Source organism: Tachysurus fulvidraco, chromosome 11 (genome assembly GCF_022655615.1).
Source record: "Tachysurus fulvidraco isolate hzauxx_2018 chromosome 11, HZAU_PFXX_2.0, whole genome shotgun sequence".
Taxonomy (NCBI): Eukaryota; Metazoa; Chordata; class Actinopteri; order Siluriformes; family Bagridae; genus Tachysurus; species Tachysurus fulvidraco.
In genome coordinates, this window is record NC_062528.1 from 22,595,486 (window position 1) to 22,622,985 (window position 27,500).

Below are 27,500 nucleotides of genomic sequence, written 5' to 3' on the forward strand. Positions count from 1 at the left end.
TTTTACATTTCTTTCTCTTGCCTTATAGATTTAAGGACGCCTTCCTTCCTCCTCTTCTTCCTCCTTCCTTCCTTCCTACCTCTGGTTTAGTTTGAACGGCTGACAGTTAGAGACACAGCACATGTGTGATGCGTGTACATTAATAGAGTTTTATTTACATTTAATTAGAGATTATTTATTATTTTACATGAGTTGTTTATTGCGATTATTCTATACAGTATATTTTTCTTCTGTATGTTCCGGGTGAATTTGACTGGATGTGTGTGCTACATATTTAAAGATCATTCTATTATTATTCATCAGAATTTGTACTATTTTTGAGTGAGCAATGTGCTGATGATCGATGACCTCCCGCGTAAACCTTCGCATTGTTCCTCTGTACAGCACGGAGTCTATTAAATAATAAATCACAGAGCATCGATTCAGGAGAGGCTTCACACACGGCACAGGATCATTTCCTCTTCAAAGTCTTTTGCTACTTTTACCTCAGGATGTGAGTTTAATCGCTTCAGTGATGTTCCTCACACACCAGCGAGAACACCAGAGAAGCTCCAGGTGCTGATGTGCTGATCATCTCCACATGATGTGTGAAAGGTTCTGAGGCTCTGAGCTCGTATATATTTATAGTAAATATCGGCTGAGAAGCTGCTCACCAAGCAGAAGCTTACCAACTGTGGCAGAGAAAGAACTCTCTGTTCTACATTTCCTTTCGGCATCTCCTTCTGAACATCCATCCATCCAATCCATCCATCCATCCATACTTTCTTCTTTCCTTCTAGATTTAGAGTTCCTTTTGTACTGCTTTCCTCTTAGACTTCCTCTGAACATCCCTCCATGCCATCCAATAATCAATCAATCAATCAATCAACCAATCAATAAATTAATCAATCACTCACTCAAATCATCAATAAATTCTTCCCATCCATCCATCCATCCATCCATCACATCCATCCATCCGTCTATCTATTTTCCTTCCTTTCTTCTTCCCTTACAGATTTAGGACTTCCTTTATGCTTCTTTACTACTAGACTTGCTTCTAAACATCCATCCATATATTCATCCATCTATCAATCCATCCATCTGTCCTTATTTTCATCTTTCCTTCTATTTAAGGACTTCCATTTGTACTTCTTTCCTTCTAGACTTTCTTCTGAACCTCCATCCATCTATCTTTTCTACCAACATTTCTATCTTGGCTTCCTTTTAGACTTCCTTTTTTTTTTGGACTTCCATCCTTCCGTCCAAGATTTTAAGACTTCCTACACTCCTTCCATACTTTCTTCCTTATGTTCTCTATGACTTTCTCACTTCTTTCTGAACATCCACCAGACTCTCTCCATCACTCAGTCCATGTCCAGAGTAATTGCACTCAGGGGATTAAACCCACTCACTAGCATTAGTGCTGATAGGTTCGAGTGACTCAGCAGGTCAGAGTGATTTACAGTAAAAAGTCCCAGAAGACTGTGAGATCTTTCACTCCATGATGAAGGTATGTACAAGTGTAGAAGTTCCTGGCTTTCATGTGATGTAGCTCCTGATGGGTGGAGTGCTGGCCTCCTGTAAACACAAAGGCCTTCTGAGCTCCTGACCTTACTGCATGTCTGCTGGAGATCACCTACTTATTTCACCATACTTCTTTTGTGTACTGTTCTACCGTTTCCTCCATCCCCTTCCTCCACCCTTCTGTCCATACTTATCTCCTTCCATCTGTTATGTCTCCAAACTTACTTCCTTACTTCCTTCCTTCCTTCATTCATTCCTTCCTTCCTTCCTTACTTCCTTCCTTCCTTCCTTCCTTCTGTCCTCTTCCAAACATTATTTTTCCATTTCACCTTCTTCATAACTATTCTTTCTTCTTATCTTTCTTTCTTTCTTCTTTTTTCTTTCTTTCTTTCTTTCTTCTTTCTTTCTTCTTTCTTCATTCTTTCTTTCTTTTCTTTCCTTTCTTTCATTGCTTCTTTTTGTCTTTTCTTTCCTCCTCTGTCTTTCCTACCTTCTGTCCCTCTTTCTCTGTCTTTCCTTTATTCCAGACTTTATTTTGTCATTTTTATTTAATTCTCCTTCCATCCTTTGTTCCTTCTTTTCATTCTCTTCTTATCTTTCCTATTTTCCTATTTTCTATCTTCTTTTTCCTTTCCTTCTCTCTTTCTCTTATGTCTTATCTCCTTTTTTTCCCTTATTCATTGGACCACATATACACATTTCCTTTGTTTCATCCTTTCTTCATACTTGCTTCTTCAATTACATCATTCCGTCTTTCCCTCCGTCCAGTTATTTTGCTAATTTTCCTTTCGTCTATCTTCCCTTGATTCCTCATTCTTTATTCCCTCCTTTCTTCAGTCCTTGTTTCCTTGATTCAGTCCTTATGTCCTTCCTTCCTTCCTTCCTTCCTTCCCTCCTTCCTTCCTTCCTTCCTTCCTTCCTTCCATCATTTCTCTCTTCTCTTTATTCCTTTATTTGTTCTTTCCACCTCCTTCCTTATTGTCTTCATTTTTCTTCATTCTTTCTTCAAGGTAGAGGTGGTAACGATGATGATGATTATGATGGCAGTTTTCACTGTTCTTTTTTCCATATGAATGTGTTCCTCAACCTTTCCTTTCTTCCTTCTGAATTCTGTCTATCTCTATGTTGACCACAACCCTTCCTTCCTTCCTTCCTTATCTCCTCATCATTCCTTCCTCTCTCACTACCTCACTATCATGATACTGGATTCTGATTGGTCAGAAAATGTTGATGTCTGTAGTTTTAGTTACATATATATATAGCACTTTGTACCAGTCAGAAAACTTCCGGAATGAGAGAGAGATTAAAGAGAGGCTGTTAGGGAAGGATGTTTATAGCTCATTCATTCATTCATTCATTCATTCATTCATTCATTCATTCACTCATCTTCTACCGCTTATCCGAACTTCTCAGGTCACGGGGAGCCTGTGCCTATCTCAGGCGTCATCGGGCATCGAGGCAGGATACACCCTGGATGGAGTGCCAACCCATCACAGGGCACACACACACTCTCATTCACACACACACTCACACACTACGGACAATTTTCCAGAGATGCCAATCAACATGCAACATGCAAACTCCACACACACAAGGCGGAGGCGGGATTCGAACCCCCAACCCCGCAGGTGTGATGCGAACGTGCTAATCACTAAGCCACCGTGCCTCCCGCATGTTTAAAGCTGCTAAATTGAACTATAACTGGATAAAAACTCTTTACTCTGCTCTTTTCACCCTTTATTGCTGTGTTATTATAAGAACTGCCTTTGCTTCATCATCTTCATCACGCCACCTAGTGATTGATTGCTTTCCTTTAACAGCAGTCCACAGTGTGGTTTATTCCTTACTTATCTCCTGAGACTGAATTTCTACCTCAGATATAATCTACTATCTTATGTATATGTAGATATTTGCAGTGAGTCGGAGGTGAAAGCTGGCGTCCCTGTGCGTGGGAAGACTCTGGGGAGAGATCCAGCACTTCCACAGCACCACAATGACAAGTGCTAGAGCAGAACAATGACAAGTGGCATTTAGGGATTGTGTCTGCGGTGTTGCGGCGCACGCGTGTAATTAACATTGCATAACCTCCATGCTTACAAAGCATCTCTTTTAATTAGAGTTATGATTGCAGCAGGGCAAAGCCAGCGATCCTTGCTGGAGATAATGAATGCTGGAGCTGCGGTGGCAGTTGCTTCTTTGTTGCCGGCGTGGACTTCTGACATGGAGGACACAAAGGGGGACAAAAGGAACCCTGCGCTGCTTTGTTCCTCTTCCTGCTGATCCAATCACCGTGGCCAAATTGCACTTGGGCTGCTTTCAAATGAAGGCTGCCCTGGCACTGCACTGTGCGTACCTTGGAATTGAGCTGTAATGTGAAATGTGGGGCAGAGAGAGAGAGAGAGAGAGAGAGAGAGAGAGAGAGAGAGAGAGAGAGAGAGAGAGAGAGAGAGAGAGAGAGAGAGAGAGAGAAAGTGTGTGTGTGTGTGTGTGTGTGTGTGTGTGTGTGTGTGTGAGTATGTTTGTCTTTATTTACACACTCATGTTTTACAATCAAGTCTTAAACACTGCTTGCACTCTCTGGGACAAGACGTGCAGATAAACACTGTGTATTCATTTGTATTCATTTTTCATTCTTTTTTTCTCATCTCCTCTGTCCTTCCTTCCTTCCTTCCTTGCTTCCTTCCTTCCTTCCTTCTTCTTCATGCTATTATATCTTCTTATCACGTATAGCTTACTTGACATTTATTCCTGTTTTCACAATCTTTCTTTGTTACATACTCCATCCCTCCCTCACAATCACTCCACTCGACCATCCCTCCCTCCCTCCCTCCATCCTTCTTTCCCTTCCTTTCTTTCTCTCTTCTCTTTATTCCTTTGTTTGTTCCTACCTCTTCCTTTCTTATTGACTTCATTTTTCTTCATTCTTTCTTCAAGGTAATGGCGGTAGTGAAGGTGACGATGAAGACGATGGGGAAGGCGGTTGTGATGATTGTAGGGAAGATAGACGAGGGTGGGGAGGGAAAGTGGTGGAGAAGGTGATGGTGTTGATGGTGGGTAAGGTGGTGGTGAAGATGATGATGGTGGGTAAGGTGGTGGTGAAGATGGTGTTGATGGTGTTGATGGTGGGTAAGGTAGTGGTGAAGATGATGATGGTGGGTAAGGTAGTGGTGAAGATAATGATGGTGGGTAAGGTGGTGGTGAAGATGATGATGGTGCGGAGGGTGGTGGTGAAGATGATGATGGTGGGGAGGGTGGTGGTGAAGATGAAGATGGTGGGTAAGGTGGTGGTGAAGATGATGATGGTGGGTAAGGTGGTGGTGAAGATGATTATGATGATGGGGAGGGTGGTGGTGAAGATGATGATGGTGGGTAAGGTGGTGGTGAAGAGGATGATGGTGGGTAAAATGGTGGTGGTGAAGATGGTGTTGATGGTGGGTAAGGTAGTGGTGAAGATGATGGTGGGTAAGGTGGTGGTGAAGATGATGATGGTGGGTAAGGTAGTGGTCAAGATGATGATGGTGGGTAAGGTAGTGGTGAAGATGATGATGGTGGGGAGGGTGGTGGTGAAGAGGATGAAGGTGGGTAAGGTAGTGGTGAAGATGATGATGGTGTGTAAGGTAGTGGTGAAGATGATGATGGTGGGTAAGGTAGTGGTGAAGATGATTATGGTGGGGAGGGTGGTGGTGAAGAGGATGAAGGTGGGTAAGGTAGTGGTGAAGATGATGATGGTGGGTAAGGTAGTGGTGAAGATGATGATGGTGGGTAAGGTAGTGGTGAAGATGATGATGGTGGGTAAGGTAGTGGTGAAGATGATGATGGTGGGTAAGGTAGTGGTGAAGATGATGGTGGTGGGGAGGGTGGTGGTGAAGATGATGATGATGATGGTGGTCTCAGTATTAGTGGTAGCATGGTGCTCTTCTCCTCCCTCAGGAGATAATGAGTTCTTCATGAGTTGTAGCAGATGATGGAATGACAGATAAGATCCAGCTGTGCTGCTCATCTGCTTTTACACTAAATTAAGCTCCATTTCCCATCAAACTGCTGCTCCATCACTTTGCTAATGAGGAAACTAGCAGAGAAATGGAGAACATGTTTCTGTTACTCTGTGAAGATGTTCAGTGTGACGTGGTGATTACTCGGGTGGTGGTGGTGGTGGTGGTGGTGGTGGTGGTGGTGGTGGTGGTGGTGGTGGAGCAGGTGTGTTGTTCTGTGAGACAGATTACTCCTAAAAATATTGAGATTAAACTTCTCACATTGGCTTTAATGGAACTGTTCAAATGGTTCTAGTTTTAGTGTAGATATTTGTGAGTGTGTGTGTGTGTGTGTGTGTGTGTGTGTGTGTGTGTGTGTGTGTGTGTGTGTGTATGTGTGTGCTTGATGACAGTGCAGTAAGCTCCTCTTCCTCCTCGTTCTCTTCCTCGTCCACCTGATCAGTGGTTAATGCTTTTACAGTAATGAAGTGTGCTGAGGGCCGAAGCTCCATAAACACTTCTTTACTTTCTGTCCATCAGCTTTACGATGAGGAGCAGCAGCACCACACCATCACATACACACCATCACACACACACCATCACACACACACCATCACATACACACCATCACACACACACCATCACACACACCATCACACACACCATAACACACACACCATCACATACACACCATCACATACACACCATCACACACACACCATAACACACACACCATCACATACACACCATAACACACACACCATCACAAACACACCAGAACACACACACACACACACAAACACACAAACACACACAACACACAGAACACAGACACAACACACACCACACAGAACACAGCACAGACACACACAAGACACACACACACACAGACACAACACCAGACAAACCACACACCACACACACACAGACACACACACACACCAGCACAGACACACAGCACAGACACACACAGAACACACACGCACAGACAACCAGAACACACACGCGCACAGAACACACACAGACACAGACACACAGCACAAACAACACCAGAACACACACACACACACACACACAGCACAACACACACACACACCAGCACAAACACCAGCACAGACACACCAGCACACCACACACAGACACACACACAGACAGACACACAGCACACACACACCAGAACACACACACGCACAGACACACCAGAACACACACCGCACCGACACACCAGCACAGACACACCAGCACACACACACCGAACACACAACACCACACACACACGACACACACAGCACAGACAACCAGCACAGACACACCAGCACACACAGCACAGACACACACAGACACACACAAGACACACCAGCACAGGACACAGCGAACACACACACGCACAGACACACCAGAAACACACACGCACAGACACACAACACACACAAGAGACAACAGACAGAACACACACAGCACAGTACACACACAACCAGCACACACACACACACAGCACAGACACACACACAACAACCAGCACAGACACAACACAGAACACACACAAGACACAGACACACAGCACAGACAACACAGCACACACAACCAGACAAACACACACAGAAAGACACACACCACAGTACAAACCACACACACACAAGCCAGACAACACACACGAGACACACAGCACAGACACACCAGCACACAACTAGCACAGACACACATCAAAAACACACCAGACATACCACACAGAACACACACAAGCACAGACATACACACTAGAACAAACACACGCGAGGCACATTGCAAAGACAGAATCGACACAAGGCAGCTGACTCACTAACTTAAATATTAGTGTGTCTCGAGAGCGATCAGAGCGAGCATCTCTAATAGTCGCGCAGCACTTTGTGAGTGCTAGATATCTAGATAGATGATCTAGAGTAGAGATATATCGCTATCTATAGACGTCTATCTATATCGATATTCTCTCTATAAAAAACACACATTTGATGATATCTATCTCGCTGAGCTAGAGCTGTCTCTCTTTCTCTGCTCTCTCTCTCTTTGTCTCTCTCTTTGTCTCTTTCTCTCTCTCTCACTTTGTATCTCAGTCTCTGCTCTCTCTCTCTTTCTCTGCTCTCTCTCTCTCTCTCTCTCTCTCTCTGCTCTCTCTCTCTCTCTCTCTCTCTCTCACTTTGTATCTCAGTCTCTGCTCTCTCTCTCTTTGTCTCTCTTTCTCTCTCTCTCTCTCTCTCTCTCTCTCTCTCTCTCTCTCTCTCTCTCTCTCTCTCTCTCTCTCTCTCTCTCTCTCTGTCTGCTCTCTTTACCCACCAAACAGATTGAAAAATTAGGGAAAACAAATGAGAAGTAGGAAAAGGAAAGGAAATAGGGAGAAGAAAAATGGAAAGAAGGAAGTTAAAGAAAATGGAAGGAAGCCAGAAGGAAAGTTAATGTAAGGAGGAAGGCAAAAAAAAAGTAGAAGGAAGGAAGTAAGGAATGGATGAAGAAAGAAAGAAAGAAAGAAAGAGAAAGAAAGAAAGAAAGAAAGAAAGAAAGAAAGAAAGAAAGAAAGAAAGAAAGAAAGAAAGAAAGAAAGAAAGAAAGAAAGAAAAAGGAAAATAGGTGGAATAGATGAAAGAAGAGAAAAGAGAGTGGAAGGAGTGAAGGGAAGAAACTTGCAGTGAGAAATTTAATTAGAAATTGAATCTGAGTTGAATTAGAATTTGGACAGAAGTGAAGTGAAGCGTCCGATCTAACGCAGGATTTGACTCAGGAATGAGATTAGACCCTGCAGAGATCAGAACAGACGCTTGTGTGTGCGTGTGTGTGTGTGTGTGTGTGTGTGTGTGTGTGTGTGTGTGTGTGTGTGTGTGTGTGTGTGTGTGTGTGTGTGTGTGTGTGTGTGTGTGTGTGTGTGTGTGTGTGTGTGTGTGGCTAGTGAGCGAGAGGCGAGGTGCTGTGAGGTATGTTGTAGCCTAGTGGTTAAGTTGTTGGGCTCCCCTTCGGAAGGTTGTAAGTTCAATCCCAAGTCCACCAAGCTGCCACTGTTGGGCCCCTGAGCAAGTCACTCTGCATAAAGGCGTCTGCTGGAAATGTAAATTGTAAGCTAAAAGGTGGGAGATTAGTGTGAAGGCCACAGTGGGGGTCTCAGATCATGTGAGGTGCGTTTGACTTCTCAGAGCGCTCACAACGCTTTTCCCCCCGACGACGTACCCGATAAACTATTCATGTGCTAATGCTACTGTAGGTGTGTGTGTGTGTGTGTGTGTGTGTGTGTGTGTGTGTGTGAGTTGTTCAGAGATGGTGTTAACACTGTGTGCTGTCATCATCCTGAAACAGAAAGAACAGAGGAACACAAAAGCGTGCAATTCTCTGCTCTCGCTAATAACCTTCATCACAGTTTAGCGAAATTGCAGAGATTATCTACATTTACTTCAAACGCTTCAAAAAAAAAAAAGTTCTCACAAAAACGAGGTGAAAAACACACACAACGATTTCATATTTTCATCGTAATTCTATTTTGTTCAGTTGATTCGAATGATGAAAATGAACCAAAAGGCAGAATTGAAGAATGTAAACGTTACACGTACAGAAAAGCGGAGTTAAAGTGGAAGATATGAGGTGTGTAGCTCAGTGGTTAAGGTGCTGGGATACTGATGGGAAGGTCATGGGTTCGAACCCCAGGACCACCGAGCTGCGACTGCTGGGCCCCTGAGCAAGGCCCTTAACCCTCAGTTGCTCAGTTGTAAGTCACTCTGGATAAGGGTGTCTGCTAAATGCCGTAGATGTGTGTCTAAGTTTTACTGAGGTCTTATGAGTGTTATTTATCCCAGTAATAGTATTAACAGTAATGCTATTGTAGAGCTTAGTAGTAGGAATAGTAATATAGGTAGTAACAGTAGTAGTAATAGCAATAACAGTAGTATTGTAGTAGTAGGACTAGATTGCCCCTTTTCCACCGAGGCAGTTTGAGTGCAGGTTCGGAGCCTAATTTAGAACCAGTTCTTTCTGTTTCGACCGCCAAAGCACCGGCTCCGAACTAGGAAAAGTGGTTCTTAAGTAGCACCAAAACGTTGCTGGTCTAGACTTAAGAACCGCTTGGGGTGGGAGCTGGGGGCGGGGCTACTGTTAGTGCATTTGATAATGTACCTTAAGTATACTAATGTTTAATACACTTTTACTTTACTGCAATATGATATATTATCAGCACACATGATAGTAGGTAGCTACATGCTAAGGCTAACTTTTTGCTGTGTTAATGATAAAATAACGTTATGTACTTTATCGATCACAACCTTCGTTTATACAGATTACACCGAGCCGCACGTACACGTTTTATTCACCGTGTTTGGATGCCGATGTAGGTTCGCAAAGCCATGAGCATTAATGGTAAAGCAACATCCGCCATTGTTGTTGTGTTTGTGTTTGTTGCTGCTGCGCTAACGTCGCTGGGACACGTGACACGTATACAGTGACATCACACTCGGCGCTGTGACGCTTTCTAGCCGGTGGAAAGGCAAACCGGTTCTTAGAAGGTTCTCCAGTGGAACCGACTTTGAACCAGCACCAGCGCTAGCTCTGAACCAGCACCCGGTTCTTTCCGGTGGAAAAGAGGCAGAAGTGTACTCATCCAATACGAGTAATAGTAGTAATATTATAGTACTTAAGTAGTAGTATTACAGTAGTACTATAATAAAAGGACTAGTAATGGTAGTAACAATAGTACTGTTATCACTATAGTACTAGAAATGAACGTACTATTACAGTAGGTAGTAATATTAAAGTTGTAGTCGAATGGTCATAAGCGACGTGACATACGGCTAAGCACGGTGACCCATATTCAGAAATTGTTCTCTGCATTTAACCTATCCAAAGTGCACACACACAGCAGTGAACACACACACACACACACACACACACACACACACACACACACACACACACACACACACACACACACACACACACACACACACTGTAGTATGTGTGTTCACACCGTAGTAGTTGTGTTGTAGTAGTACAGTAAGAGTAGTAATAAATGTAGTAGTAGTGTAGTAATGGTGCTAGTAGTAGTATTATAGTTGTAACAATAGTATTAGTTCTGTAATAATAATAATAATAATAATAATAATAATAATAATAATAATAATAATAATAATAATAATAGTTTAATTTAGTACACAAGGGTCTTACTTTGGCCTCTGATTCCTAAGATTTCCTTATTTTCCTTTCCTTTGCTGTTGATTGGCTTTATCAGAGTGATTTGTGTGAGGAAGATGTTCACATAAATCTTCTATTATCTTAAATTCATTCATTCATGTAATTGTTTAATTACTCTTTAGTGTCTGAGTCCTTGACTGATAAGTGCAGGGTGACGGAGGCCATCTTTATTGTTTTCCGTCCTGCACCTTTCCTGCGTGCCGCATCCGTCTTCGTCTCCCAGTGACCTGCTCTGTAATTGGGTATTTATCAGATTGTTGTGAAAGGTGCTCCAGCTGCCTATCTGACACAATTATCTGAGAAAATCCCTGGCCCTCTGCCCCCCCACCTGAGCCCTCTGACGGACTTTAGCAGATGACGGAGAAATTTTCAATGGAAAAAAGCTGGAAGGAGGTTAAAACGCTTACAACGGCACTTGCACGCTCTTTGTCTGGAAAACGCTCCACTCATCATCGCATGCAAATTGATTCAGAGAACGCAATACATAGGAAATAGGCATGATAAGAAGCGTTACAAAAAGAGTAGCTCATAACTGATGTCAGAGTGAGAGAGAGAGAGAGAGAGAGAGAGAGAGAGAGAGAGAGAGAGAGAGAGAGAGAGAGAGAGAGAGAGAGAGAGAGAGAGAGAGAGAGAGGGAGAGAAAGATAGAGAGATAGAGAAAGAGGGAGAGAGAGAGAGGGAGAGAGAGAGAGAAAGAGAGAGAGCGAGACAGAGAGAGAGAGCGAGAGAAAGAGAGAGAGAGGGGGAGAAAGAGAGAGAGAGAAAGAGAGAGCGAGAAAGAGAGAGAGAGTGGGAGAAAGAGAGAGAGAGAAAGAGAGAGAGCGAGAAAGAGAGAGTGAGAGAGAGAGAGGGAGAAAAAGAGAAATTTCCAGAAACAACATTACAGAGGAAGTACAGATTATTTGTGAGCTAAATATTAAATTACTAAATATATAAAATTATTTATTATATAAATGAAGTATCAGAACATTATTCTAAGATTTTTATTTATTTAAAATTAATAGTACAAACTGAAAAAACTGAAAGCAGGAGATTTGATCTAAACATTATTTTTTTTAAACCGTATATTATTCAATTTAATAAATAAAATTTGTATTTTTTTTTTACATTAAGTAAAAGTTTTTTTAATGAGCAATTCCTATCTTAATTTTTTTTTAAATATATTCAGCTTTATTTTCCTACCTATTTTGGTTATATTTTTATACTGTATTGTGTAAGGTTGTGTACGTGACCCATAACATTTGCATGTATTGTTAATGTGTCAGCTCCTGTAGCTGAGATTTAATCAACAGCTTCTGACCAATCAGAATCCAGAATTCACCAGCGCTCGTGTTCTTCTGTGTGCAGATGAATCAGGGAGCAGAGCGGATATCAGGGACATCGGGGACATCGGGGATGCCAGATCAGTAAGAATCATGCGGAAGACATGGTCAGGGGCCTTCGACATCTTCATCCTCCTCGTCCTCCTCACCTCCATGCTGGTGTGGTTTGTAGAGAGCTCTTTGGTTCCAGGTAAGAGTGAGTGCTTAAGCCAAGCAGAACACATCCAGTGTGAATGTTAAACTCTTCATCTGTTTGTGTGATCAACACCGTTTGTCCAAAAAAATAATAAAAAATAAAAAATGCCAAGAGTGTCAATGAAGTTCAAAACCTAGTGAGCAAAAAAAAAAACAATCCCCTTATTCAACCAAGAGTGTTAAAACTAATGGCACCCCATACACTTTCTGGGCTACTTCATAATGAGTATTTACATTTACAGCTGTGACACTTGCTAGCTGCACCATGCTAGCGCTACGTACAAAATGTTCACATATATACAGTCTATGTGTAGGTGTCTAGGTGCTCATAAAGATAAGATACATAAGCATAAGTCTAGCATGGAGTTCAAAAAGGAGTAAGAACTGATGTATTATACAAAGTTCTAGATTAGCAAAGGGTTAAGAATTGAGAAAGTACCAAGCTAACATCAGGCTGTGTTAGTAAAATATCAGTGTCCGATTAGCACAGGGCGACGAACAAATAAAGTACAAACTAGCTTCACATTTATTATGCATATTTTCATTTCATATATCATGCTGTATTAGTAAAAAGTTGCAGACTAGCATAGGGCTAAGAATCAACAAAGTAGAAACTATCATCACGTTGTACAATTAAGCTCCACTAAGTTATGCGAAAACATTATTACATGTACATTCCTGCCTATGTACTGAAGGCTCCACCCTCTGAAACTGCTTTATAATGTTCAACTAGCTAGCATGCTAATTAGAGTTAGCATGGCATTGCTTCTGACGTTCAGCTGCTTTAAAGCCGAGTTATGGCACTATAAAGACGGGAACGGTTGACAGTCAGGGGTCTTTTTATAGCTAACATATGCTAACACCTAGCATGTTCGCCTCACACCTCCAGACTTGGGGGTTCGATTCCCACCTCCACCTTGTGTGTGTGGAGTTTGCATGTTCTCCCTGTGCCTCGGGGGTTTCCTCCGGGTACTCCGGTTTCCTTCCCTGGTCCAAAGACATGCATGGTAGGTTGATTGGCATCTCTGGAAAATTGTCCGTAGTGTGTGTGTGTGTGTGAGTGAATGAGAGTGTGTGTGTGCCCTGTGATGGGTTGGCATGCCGTCCAGGGTGTATCCTGCCTCGATGCCCGATGATGCCTGAGATGGGCACAGGCTCCCCGTGACCTGAGAGGTCCGGATAAGCGGCAGAAAATGAATAAATGAATGAATGAATGAATGTGCTAACTCCAGCTTCCTCCTGTTCACCCTTCTAGATGTTTTGTATTTATTTATTTTTAACACACTTTATTATTTTTATCTCACGGTAGAACAACGTGTAACCAAGCCAATCTCGGTTATATCGAGGGGCGGGGTAAAGAGATGTTAGTGTAAATGGGGTGTGGCAATAAAATGATTGACACGATGCCGATGTTCCCAGCAGCTTTCCTCGGCCTTGTCGTGCACATGTACTGATGGCTTAAATCATTATCCTGTATCGTGTTCTACATATTTTCCAGTATATTTTAAAAAGTAAAACGTTTTTAAAAATTTTATTCTTGCCCCTTTAAACCTCTGCTCCAATTCCTGGGGCAGTTTTCTGAGAGGGTTAGGTTTCAGTTCATGGCAGCAGAGTTGCTTATATTCTGAGCTGCTTCTGAGGAGTCAGCTTTATTATTGTTATTATTATTATTATTTAAATGTTTTTTCCTGGAGAATTACAGCCACAGGGGGATTGTTGGTTATCAAAAACAAGACAGGAATTCAAGCAGGGTTTCATTTGCGCTTGATAAACGGCTCCCTGCAGCACCACTAATCGGTGGTAATGTAAGCGCAGCGTGGCTCGTGTGTGTTAGATCGTGCTTTTATTATAAGCCACCGAACGGCATGTCAGAGTTCTGTGTGTGTTCAGAAATCACTGGCTTTGAGCTGACGTGCTGAGCCGAGCCGAGCCGAGCCGAGCCGTTTAGGGACGGGAAGAAAAAAACGACGTCTGTTATTGAATATGCATGATTGTTAAGAAATGGGTCAAGTCACAGAGCTGCAGTCTAGAGCTTTCAGTCAAATTTACATTAAAATATTTGAATTGTGTCAGGACTCTGTGTTGACGTGTCTGCCCCGTCCTTGTCTCTTCCTCCCGCCTCTGCTCACCTGTCCCTCATGTGTATGGTAGTTATTATGAGTATTTAGTTAAGCCGCGTCGCCTTGTGCAGCGCGGAATCCTTTGTTTTGTTCTGTTGTCTTCCGTTTTGTCCTGTCTCCATTTTTGTCCTGTCTCCAGTCTGTGTCTCTGTTTCGTGTTTTTTTTTGTTATTAAAACCTGTTATACAGTAAACAAATAAACAAGAAAAACATGAACGGACGGACATGTCCGTAGAAAAATATTCATATAAAATCCATTTTTGAGTCTTTTGACATTTTTTTTTTTGGTGAAAGCCAAGACATGTGGCTATGACCCTCAGTTGTTGTTTACCTACCATCATTAAATACAGCAACGTATGTAATCGGTTTATCATGTAAACAACTCAGACGGAAATAAAAACCCTCCATTCTAGCCTCTGTAACTCTGTGTCAGTAAGGCCTAGAATCACCCTGAAACTAGAGACTCTCTTCTTTCCAATGAGACCAGGTTCATCTCTGTGTGTCAAAGTATATGGGAGCTGTACCACTTTATAGGTGGGTATGTCATCTAGGCGAAAATCATGAAAATGGGGGGGCGACAGGATTAAGCTATCCTGCATTTGGGTCCGTTTTATCCGCGCGTTACTGACAGATTTGACTTGAGCTTTTATATTTTAAAAAGTTATATAGAGATATACAGATATATATATATATATATATATATATATATATATATATATATATATATATATATATATATAGTTCAATTCATTTTCATTCAACTTTATTTGTATAGCGCTTTTTACAATGAGCTTCGTCTCAAAGCAGCTTTACGGAACATAAACATAGAACAGAAGTTAAACATAAGGAGAAAAAAAAAGAATTAATATAGTAAAATATTAAGATATATATATAGTTCACAGTGTGTATGTATGTATGTGTGTATGTATGTATTTATTTATCCCCAATGAGCAAGACTGAGGTGAGTCAGACCTGACAGAGAGATACTGTGATTATACATTTCTGTTTTATATTTCATGTTATTTAACTTATGGAAATGAAAACAAATCCCAAACCTTGTCATTCGACATGTGAACCTAGAGTTAGTCTCTTTAAAGATGGTTAAATAACAAGACAAAACTTGTCACTTCACACCAGAGCTTTTCTCTCTGCTCTTAACCCTGGGTTCTGGTTGCTCAATACCCCACTTTACCCCTGGGGTAGAAGAACGTTTCACACGTGTTATTTAGAAGCTTTGTTATGATGCAGGGCTTTTTCCCCTGGGGTTATGAATCTCTGCTCTGAAGCAGGTTCAGCTCGGCTTTTACAGAGTTAACTCCGCGTCACGTTGACAAACGTGTACTGTGTGAAACCGTGTTAGTGCTGTTAGAATGTTACGGCTTGTCGCTAAGCAACGGACACCCAATCAGAAACCGTTTCAGCCTCGTATCAGGTGAAAACCAGGACGTAGCGACACGTAACAATAATATCTCTGTAGATAGAGTCATGGGACAAAACACTGAGCATCACAGAAGTATGAGCCGTAGCGACAGGGAAATACGTCACGCTGAAAAATCAGCGGAAGTCAGGAATGGAAGAACGAATGAACGTTATTTAAAGTTGTAACACGCTGGATTTATCCAATCAGGTCTTTTGATGCTCAAATGTGCAAATCAGAAGACGTTTACAGCAGGGATTAGAAATGTACAGAGTGAAAAATGTCGCATTATGAAGAGCCAGGATTCAGTGTTAACCCGGGGAAAGTAGGAGCAGTGTGAAACCTCTGACTATATAAACCCAGGATTCTGTTAGCTGGAGTTCATTAGGACCCAGGGGAAATATTTTACCTGTGAGAAACCGTTCTCTTGGCATGTAGTGTGAAGTTTGGATGTTTTTCTGATGTGTCTGTGTCATTCCCAGCTCCATGTTCACAATTTCTCCCTAGTTTAGCTCAGACAGAGTGACGGTTTTCAAAATCACCCCCTCTGTCAGGCGTTTATCTTTTATTACCTCCCTCTGTCTTTTCATCTCTCCATCTTGTGCACAGGAAACAATTTCCGTGTCGTGTCGTGTCGTGTCGTGCCGTGTCGTGCGTCTCGCCCTGTGGATGTGATGTTCTTTGTCGACGTGCAGGTGGAGGAGTCTTGTTTTAGCTCCCGCGTTGCAGCGTTGATGACTAGCGCCACACAAAGCAACGTTAATGAAGGAGAGCGAGTCGGGCCTCTGCTCAGCTCCCCTCGGCATGATGAGATGCCTTGTCACGACCGCTGAGTCGCGAACCGGCATGTCAGCAGCATTGACTACAATAACGTGTTAGTGTGCGGCTCAGATCGAGAGCAAGATACACGACACGTAGGAACAATTCGGTTTTAACATTGTATGTGTGTATGTGTGTGTGTGTGTGTGTGTGTGTGTGTGTGTAAGAGCTCTTCTCTGTTTTGATGATGTAATGGAGCAGAAGGGTGCCAGAGATCTCGTTGACACTTTTTTTCACCGTTTCGTAACGCTGGCAACCGGCAGCTTTTGATGAAATTTGTGAGAATATTTCTGTAAGCCTGCAAAGTTTTACGACGTTTTTAGTTAGAACACCTACTAACGTGACCTACAGCATGTTATTGGAAGATAAAACTCACCAGCTCTAGATCCACATGCTGAGTCGAGTCATTAGGGGAAATATGCCATACAGTAGCTCTACAAGTGACGAAGCAACACGTGAGCATCTGTGATCGCTATCGGTACGTGTGTTCTGATGAAGGTTATAAAACCTCCACCAATCCCATGACGTTCTCGAGACGCTCACTCACAGCTTCAGTTCCTGCTAGAGTCATGTGTTAAAAAAAAGTGAAAATCCGTTTCCTGCGGTTTTATTAAATGAGTACAGAGACACGATGAATGAAATAGCGGATATCATCACGTCTCTGCTGAGGGATCGGCGCTAATAAAGTTAGCTCGCTTTGCTAATCTGCCGTCGTCGCTAATACAGACCTCGACCTAATTAGTCTGTACACTAATGACTTTTTATAAGCTTTAAAAGTTATTTATAGCTTCTGTCTCTGGACAGGTCGTAACCACAAGAGAGACATCCGCTACACAAAGAGACAAGCTACGAATCACAAATATGTTTCTTTTCTTTCGTCTTTCTTGATCACCGGTTTTTAGTCTCACGTATTTTCGTTTTAAACCCCGCCCCTTTTTCTACTGTTACATCACATTTTCCAAGGTTACTTCCTGCACCAAGGGTCATGGAAAAGTGAGATTTTTTAGCAGTATTGCTGTATATCGTTTTCCCCCATCTCATTCCAGAGATTCCGATTTGCTCTGGATTGCTCCACCTTCCTCGTATCACAGATTATTCCAATTTTTTCAGGAATTACGCTGTGAGAGTTCAGAATACCTTTGAGCTGAACGTCCCATGGGGAACGTCTCATTTGATCTGGACGTCTCATGATGAGGTTGTTATACTGTATCTGTACCGTAACTGGAGCTCCATCAGATCTCACTGTAGTTTTTGTAGCTTTAACGCTCCAAGCTGAACCTCTTCCTCTTGGTCTCGTCTTCACCTGCTTCATCATCCAGACGTTGCTGACTCCAGCACTTACAGAGTTTCCTCTCCCGGCCACGCTGAAGCATTCAGCTAGCGTCCTACATCCTGTGATTAAATATGCTCTTAATACCATGCTAGAAGAATATTGAATCATGCTGCAGTCTCTGTGACCTTTACAAAATGAAAGAGCCGTCTGTGCGGCACGGCGACAACACGGCAGCTACCTAACAGGTGGAGCAGGGACACTGTGCCATCCTGCTGATCAAAGTTCTCCTCAGAGTTCCTCACTCACAGCACTGCTCAACATGCTGCTCACAATTTATTCCTGGGGAAAAAAGGAGAAAATCCATTTCTCTGGCTTCACTTTAGGAGGATGAACAATTTGGGGCACTCAGTGGGGGGATTTTCATTTTCTGCAGTGGTGAAATATTTAATTTGAACACTTTATAATCACTGACTGCTTCCTAAGATAAACTGTGGCTGTCTTGACAAGCTGGAATTTTTTGCCCCCTTGCAGCTTCATTTTTGCAGTGGAGTTGATGTTGGTGGTGATAATGATGCTGGTGACGATGGTTATGATAATGATGGTGGTGACGATGGTTATGATGATGATGGAGGTGGTGATGGTGATGATGATGATGGTTGTAGTGATTGTGGTGGTTGTGATGATGATGATGATGATGATGATGATGAAGGTGGTGGTGATGATAGTGGTGGTGATTATGGTTTAGGTTGTGGTAGTGATGATGATGATGATGATGATGATGATGATGATGATGATGATGGTTGTGGTGATGATGATGATGATGATGGTTGTGATGATGGTTGTATTGATTGTGATGGTGGTGGTGATGATAGTGGTGTGATGGTGGTTGTGGTGATGATACTGGAGATGATGGTGTTGATGGTGTAGGTTGTGGTCGTGATGATGATGTTGATGATGATGGTTGTGGTGATGATGATGATGATGATGATGATGATTGGGGTGGTGATGATGGTTGTGGTAATGGAGATGATGATGGTGATGATGATGATGATGATGTAGGTTGTGGTGGTGGTGGTGGTGGTGATGATGATGATGATGATGGTGATGGTGATGGTTGTGGTGATTGTGGTAATGATGGTGATGATGATGATGTTTGTGGTGGTGATGATGATGATAATGATGGTTGTGGTAATGGAGATGATGATGATGATGATGATGATGATGGTTGTGGTGATGGTGATGATGATGATGGTGGTGATGATGATGATGATGATGATGATGATGATGATGATGATGATGATGATGATGACGATGGTGGTTGTGGTGGTGATGATGATGATGATGATGATGATGATGATGATGATGATGATGATGGTGGTGGTTGTGGTGGTGAAGAAACAGACCTTACACAGAGGAAGCTCAGCTCCTTTAGTTTCTGATGTTAAATCTCTTTAGCTTTGTTATTGAATTAAGCTCATTATCAGTTCCATCTTCTTACTTTTATTTATTTCCTTCCAACCAAATCACTCAGAAAAAGGCAATAACAATGTGTAATGCTGTTCCAAACACATCCTGTGCATTTATCTTAACTCTGTACCGTCCAATCAAATGAAAATCAATCTACTCGGAGGAGGAAAGCTTTATCTCTCTTTTTTACCTTCTTAAACGAGACAAGAGGTAGAATTGCTTGACGTAAGGGATGCTCGCTTCGGCCCTGGCCTCTCTAGCACAAGCCATCATACATTACTCTGTAGAACACTCTGCAAATTGCTTTGTAATTGTGTTTGTGTGCAGAACAACAACAAAAAAATGGCCATTTCAGCACTACATTTTCTTTTTTTTTCCTCCTAAGGAGAGACAGGAAGAGCTCTTGAGGAAAGGGACGTGAACACATCCCTGTTATTAGAGAGAAAGAATAACACGCTCTATTATGAATTGACTCGGAAATGTCAAGAGAGGATCCGCTGACAATAATCAGGACGTGCCGTGACTACTCATGGAATGAATAAATAAATAAATAAATAAATAAATAAATAAATAAATAAATAAATACACCTTAATTTTTATTTTTTCATTTATTGTGTGTGCCGTCGTGTCCTGAAGGCTTTTCCAGCCCTGAAGCTAGGTGCATTATCATTCTGTGGACGGTCTGAGTGGAGATAATCCTTCTTCCCATCTCTGCTTTTTTTTTTACTTTGTCTTGATGACCTGGCTGTATGGAGCCCGCAGTATTCTGCGTCCTGCTGCGTTTTTCACCTCCAGCAGCTGTTCAGAGGACGGATAATTAAAGAGGAGTTCCCCGTCTCGTTAGGTTTAATAACCAAAGCGTAATATTTATATATCTGGCAACTTTCATGCAGGTTTAGTGAAGTGATGTACTGTACATATCGTATTTAACTGACTGCACTGACTAGAACTAGAAAAAATATGGATTTATACCACAGTGTTGATTAAATATTAATCAATTAATCAAGGTTTATACTATTGCGATCTATGGTACGTTAGCGTCGCTATAGAAACAGGTGGTTTGAAGCGACTCGTACAGTAAGAGTTACAGATAAACAGATTCGAGCGTTTCAGAGCTCTGCAGCAGTCCGAGCTAGCTTGATTCGTGATTTCTTATACTGTAATTTGAGTTTTCTTGAGATTTTTGACTTCAAATAAGACATGAGGCTGGTGAGGGAGCGACAGCGTATAGCCGCAATAACGTAAACAAGAGCAGAAATTCAAGTAAATAAGAACAGGAAGTGAGTGTGGATAAAACACTATGCGGTGCTATTGGACATTGGATTATGGATTAATAATGGATTATTTTCCAAGAACTGCATGTTTTATTCCTGACACACACACACACACACACACACACACACACACACACACACACACACACACACACACACACACACACACACACATACTGCAGCAGGTAAACACTGTACGTGGTTGCATTAGCATACACTCTTGCACGTTATTGAAGAGGATGAAGGCAGCTGAACATCCATTAAATTTTAAAGTGCTGACAGCACAAACAAACATTTTCCCACCCACACAGCCATGTTATCCAGGGGAGATCCTAATAACTCTGCTCATAGGCTTGATGGAAATATGCTCAATCTGCATTCTCAATCACTAATGAGTAGAGAAATGAGAAAAAAGTTTCCCCACTAACTTGCACGCTATTACACCCGAGACAGGCGGCCGTGTGAAGAACCCAAGAACCGCTCGGCTTTGTTTGAGAAAATCCTCAGAATTACCAAATGGGCTTGAGTAGGACATAAATCCCTACAGTCCAAATCTACTGAGAGGAATCAGCAGTTTCGGAGTAAGAACTTCCGGAAAGATCACCGTCTGTTTTAACGATTTAAGACTTAGTAAACTTAGCTAACTCTAGCTAACTCTGTTATGTTTGGTAGTAAGGTCTAGCTAACGGCTTTATTAGCAGTTTGCTAGCATGATTATGATGAATTAGCAAGAGATCAGGTGCTTATATTGAGGAACCAATTGGTCACACTGAAGGAAGCTTATGAATAATAATAATAATAATAATAATAATAATAATAATAATAATAATAATAATAATAATAATAATAATAACTAGAATGTACATTGCCTGAATACGTCACGTGAATACCCGGTGTGTGCCAATACTTTTGGACAAAAGTTGCTACTGAAATAAAACTTTGTCCAGAGTAAGGTCCTAAAGGTGCTGGTCGAGTTTAGTGTAAATAGCACGAAAACTTGCCGAGTTATAAACCTACAAAATTTATAATGGAAGTCTATGGGGAAAAAAAGCCACTTTGAGCTTCCGTACCAGGAATTCCAGAATTCCAATCACTTATAAAAGTCATAGCACACCTCTCATCAATGAGCCAGTTGATTGGACACCTCATTCATGGGGCTAGGACAAAAGCTGTGGGACAAGTTACGTGCCTAAGTTTTGTCCGACACAATAACAAGAATGTTGCTTTGCAACTAGAACGGTACATTTCCTAAAGGAAATGTGAATGTGCAATAATAATAATAATAATAATAATAATAATAATAATAATAATAATAATAATAATAATAATAATAAAACATCTCTAACGTCTCTCTTTTAGGGCTTCCGATTTTCCCTCAGCTAGCGGTCATTGTTTCAGCCTGCATCCTCTCAGTGCTCTTTAAAGCACACTGTGTAAGTTCGAGCCACGGCTTCAGGCTTCTCTGAGGGTTTAATACGCTTCAGCTGTTGCCTTGTTCAAACATCCAGCCGACAGCCGTGTTAGTCAAAGCCAACAGGTCCATGATGGGAAATCCATTCCTGTACGTGCCGAGGAGGGAAATGAGCGGCGTTCCCCGTCCTTGCAGCACGCGTTCGTCAGGCCGCAACTCTCACGACCATTTATCTTCTCACTCTCATTTTCCAGATGGGAATATTCGGCTTCATCGCTCATGGCTTTGTGCTGTGCTTTGTCAAGTCTTACAAAGGAACGCTTGGCGTCTGACCTTGTTTGATTGTTTTTTTCCTCTGGTACACCTGTCATGTTCCTTCTGAGTTTCTTGCATCATTTTGGGATCGTCATCGTCATCATGATCATCATCGTCCTCCCGATTGTGGTGTAAAGATTCCATTATGTCTAGATCTTTTTATCAGAAGAACTTGGAAATCGTTTCAAAGCCGGATGATAAAGGCTCTCGAAGCGTGGCATTTAGCGCAGCTTTTCAAGGAGCTGAATTACTCCTGGTTTTCACTCGCGCACCATAATGAAGATGATCCCCCAGCTCGCTCGTCTGCCGCTCTCCAGAAGAGAGGTGATTTCAGTCCTTTCATTTGTCAATCAGCGCTCCGGTGAGTACGGACTCATCAGCGCTCCGCCGCACCACTTTGCATGAGAATGAGGAAACTCTCAAACAAGTGACACTTGACGTTTTCTTTTTTGTCTTTGTATCGACTCTAAAGGTTTGTGTTTTGCGTCTGATGAGAAGTTCTTAGCCTCTTCTTCATCCTCTCAGTCTTCTTTTACACTCGCCCACAGGTCAAACGCTTAAACCGAGTACTGTATGTGGAAGAAAACGAGGCCGGAATTCCCAATGGAGAAACCGAGGTCTACGTGGACCACTCCTGTGTGAAGGAAACGGCTGAGGAACTTAGGAAAACTTAGGAGGTGCTTTACAACCATCAGGGAGATGTTGTAGAGCAATATAACATGAGCATATGAAGAAAAACAATGTCTCTTAGGAGTTGGAACAGGAAGTGTTAATATAATGTTTCTCTAATGAAGCTGATGATGTTCATATAACTATATGACCCCCAAACAATTATTCATTAATTAGTGACACGTCATATTTTAATCCGTTTGTATCTCACTCACTCATCTTCTACCGCTTATCCGAACTACGTCAGGTCACGGGGAGCCTGTGCCTATCTCAGGTGTCATCGGGCATCGTGGCAGGATACACCCTGGACGGAGTGCCAACCCATCACAGGGCACACACACACACACACACACACACACACACACACACACACACTGCGGACAATTTTCCAGAGATGCCAATCAACCTACCATGCATGTCTTTGGACCGGGGGAGGAAACCGGAGTACCCGGAGGAAACCCCCGAGGCACAGGGAGAACATGCAAACTCCACACACACAAGGCGGAGGCGGGAATCGAACCCCCAACCCTGGAGGTGTGAGGCGAACGTGCTACCCACTAAGCCACCGTGCCCCCCCTCCGTTTGTATCTATGTCGGAAATTAGAAACTACTGTTTATTATTATCTTTAGATTAGTTTATGTAGAATATAAACATAATGAGCTGTTACTATAGAAATAATGACATATTTTAAACTATGACATTATTAATATTAATTGATGGAAAAAATATATATATATTAATAACCATCATAACTTTCCAAACAATCAGAATTCAATGTTAGGGGGAAAAAATCACTGTGCAATTCAGTCAAAATTAAAGTAAGTGAAATAAAATAAAAAAATAAATAATTAATTTCTGTTGGATGACAGGAAAAAAATTAACATTCACTGTAAGAGTAAACATAGCAAATAAATTATTTATTTAATGAATAATTTAACAATTTAATAATTAAATGAATTTTAATAAATAATTGCTTTTTTTTTTTACTTTTAAATACTTTAATACCTTTTCCTATTGTTTCCTATTGGAAAAATAACGATGGGAAGAACAAAAACAAATAAAGAAATAAAACAATTATTTACATGATAAAGATTGTTTGTTCATTAATTAAAAAAAAAAACTGGACTGATTAACTACAAATAAAGGTGACACTTATTTCCTCTCGTTTTAAACCAGCCGTCTGTTTACTGTTTTTTTTTCCGGCTTTAATCTCCGTCTTGACGTCTTTCAATTAGTTTAATGAAGGCGTCGACTTCCGCTGATGCATTTTAAATAAAATAAATCAGCCATGTAGCTTTTCTAGTTGATTCTGTAAGCTCTGCACAATCAGAGCCATTAACACACACACACACACACACACACACACACACACACACACACACACACACACACACACAGAGGTGGTGATGTTTCTTTTTGGCGTGGAATCTGAACAGCTTTTAGTAAATGAAACACAGGCTGAAGATCAGTCGTCTTTATCAGCCTCAGAGCCGTTGCCCAGATTTCTTCCTTATCTCAGTCGCCGCTGTCGTCTCTCCGCTCACTACACGCCATCCCATGAGCTTTCTGGGACTTTTTTTTTTTTTTTTTTTTACAGAAAAGAAGATTTACTTTCTCTACCATTAATAAAATGCTGCAATAAGATCTAGATCTTTAATACAGATAACGCCGGAGCAAATTTAACCCGGTTCAGTTCTGTGCGATTTACACAGCATTAAATAGGTTAAAGTTAAAGAGGAATAAACTGCAGAAAATTCTCCTTATTTGGCAAGTTCCAGGTTGATCTTTTGTTTTAGATTTTATATCCCAATTATGATGAAAATGATTTGATGGAACTATTTTCTGGCTTTTTCCCCCACAACATCTGGCAAGTCTTTTTATTGCCATTTTATCGCTGTAAAAATAAGAATAAATTATTCACGAGCTTTCATTTAAGACGGATTGATTCTACACCGATCTCCGTCTGGTGTGAAGAGAATAAGGGCTATAAATTTTACAGTGTATTTAATCACGTCGGCTCTTCCGCTTATTCATATGATAACCTGCTCCTCCTTCAAAGCTCCGCCCCTAAAGCATGGCCTGGCCACGCCCACTTCACCACATGTTCTGTGAAGGCTTTCCACTAGAGGTTGGTGTGTGATTGTGTGTGGATTTGTGTTCTGTCTGCTACAGAAACATTAGTGAGGAGATCTGAGTCAGTCAGATGCTCTGTGCAGTTCTTCTTCCACGTTTCTTCCAACCTTAACCTCCATACCATGTCTTGATGGAGCTCAGGAGCTTTGTGCACAGATGCATCGTCATGTGGAACAGTTTTGAGCCTGCGTCTTTGCTTCAGTGATTAAAACTGTGTGCTAACAGTTTGAAGAAGAACCATGTAGGTGTGATGGTCGGAGTGCACAAACTTTTGCCCTCACATTTTGTACAGCAGACAGTTATAGTTCTTTTCTTTTCTTACATCACTAAGGTTTGCTAATTTATGTTAATTCATTTATAGGTTATTTTTTTTTTTTTAGTGTTTTAGGTTCTGCAGACGGGAGGCACGGTGGCTTAGTGGTTAGCACGTTCGCCTCACACCTCCAGGGTTGGGGTTCGATTCCTGCCTCCGCCTTGTGTGTGTGGAGTTTGCATTTTCTCCCCGTGCCTCGGGGGTTTCCTCCGGGTACTCCGGTTTCCTCCCCCGGTCCAAAGACATGCATGGTAGGTTGATTGGCATCTCTAGAAAATTGTCCGTAGTGTGTGAGTGAATGAGTGTGTGTGTGTGCCCTGTGATGGGTTGGCACTCCGTCCAGGGTGTATCCTGCCTCGATGCCCGATGACGCCTGAGATCCCCGTGACCCGAGAAGTTCGGATAAGTGGTAGAAAATGAGTGAGTGGGTGAGGTTCTGCAGGCTAAGGCAAACGCCAGGTGGGTGGATGATCAGTTCCATTTTCAGGCTGACTCTCATCTCATCTCACCTTCACACAGTTTCTTATCTGCCTTAGACAGCAGGTTGATCAGACTGCTTCCTTTGAGGAATCCGTGTAACCGATCAAATCTGATCGAATCATCTTTACTCAAAGACAAAATGTCATATCAGATGCAAACGACACCCCGATAATCTCCGTCCAAGAACATAACATTCAGTCAGATCCCAGAGCCACTCCAGCAGATAATCCACAGTGTCTGGAGCTGGGGAGGATCCTGTGCTGTTTTAAGTACATTAAACACTGAACATGCTCCAAATATTTCTGATATTAATTTATGATTTAAGATTTATCGACAGAGCAAAGCCAAACGCAGACACATTTGCTTATAGAAAATGATGGAATATGAAAGGTTTCAGAGAAAAGAGCGTTATAAAACTCACTCACTCATTTTCTACCGCTTATCTGACCTTCTCGGGTCACGGGGAGCCTGTGCCTATCTCAGGCGTCATCGGGCATCGAGGCAGGATACACCCTGGACGGAGTGCCAACCCATCACAGGGCAAACACACACTCTCATTCACTCACACACACACTCACACACTACGGACAACTTTCCAGAGATGCCAATCAACCTACCATGCATGTCTTTGGACCGGGGGAGGAAACCGGAGTACCCGGAGGAAATCCCCGAGGCACGGGGAGAACATGCAAACTCCACACACACAAGGCGGAGGTGGGAATCGAACCCCGACCCTGGAGGTGTGAGGCTAACCGTGCTCCCCCGTTATGAAATTCTATTTTATTTGTGTAACGCTTTTAACAATGGCCGTTGTCACAAAGCAGCTTTAATGAGTGAGCCAGAGTCGATGGTGATGAGGAAAAGCTCCCTGAGACACCATGAGGAAGAAACCAGAAGAATCATTTCCAGAGGAACCTAATTAGAGTGTCTAATGTTTAAATATAAACATCACCAGGCTCCCATTAAACACACATGAACGCTGTGTGTCAATGACATCGTCTGGCTAATAAGCCTCATTATTATCTCCATCTCTGCCACTAAAACACAGACGAGGCACCGATGAGGCACGACGGCGTTAGTGAGGTCTATCTTTATCTCAATATTTAAACATAAAACCACAATCCCAGCTCCTCTACACATTTCACCTCAGTCTGGATCTCGCTAACAGACGCAAAGTGCCAGTTAGCATCCAGACGAGTGAATACCGTGGCTGCATGCGGGTCGTTTTCTCAGTAAATACAGATGAAGTGTAGCATGAAGTGAACGACCAGCACATGGGAAAAAGTGCCCGAGTTCTCGTACAGATCTCCGTCCGGGGTCTGACATGGTCCGTAGCGTGACAGGAGTGTCAGGATGACATTGCCGTGAGGGGTAAAGTGCTGATGGGTACAAAATGGAGCTGATAGCCGTCTGGCTCCGTGCCCAGCTCCAACAGCTCAAGGATGACTAAAGGACATGGATATTTCTGGCAGCTCAGGGAAGTGCAAAAGGGTTAAACATCACAGAGGTGGAAGGTCGTTATGTTCGGCGTGTGCTTGCATCGCCGTGCGAATCCGTAAGCACGTCCGAGCTCGGTATTTCTTTTGGGTCCAGCTATAAGTACTGAATCTTGGATTCT

General features: G+C 42.2%; 1 protein-coding gene across 1 annotated transcript in view; it reads left to right on the top strand.

Annotated features, from left to right (window-relative positions):
* robo1 (roundabout, axon guidance receptor, homolog 1 (Drosophila)) overlaps positions 1-27,500 on the top strand; it is a 295,430-nt gene that overhangs the window by 21,819 nt on the left and 246,111 nt on the right. The window contains exon 2 of the mRNA XM_047820606.1: positions 12,021-12,185. Coding sequence (XP_047676562.1) covers positions 12,089-12,185 — 97 coding nt within the window. The 5' untranslated portion in view covers positions 12,021-12,088. The remainder of the gene's footprint in view (positions 1-12,020; positions 12,186-27,500) is intronic.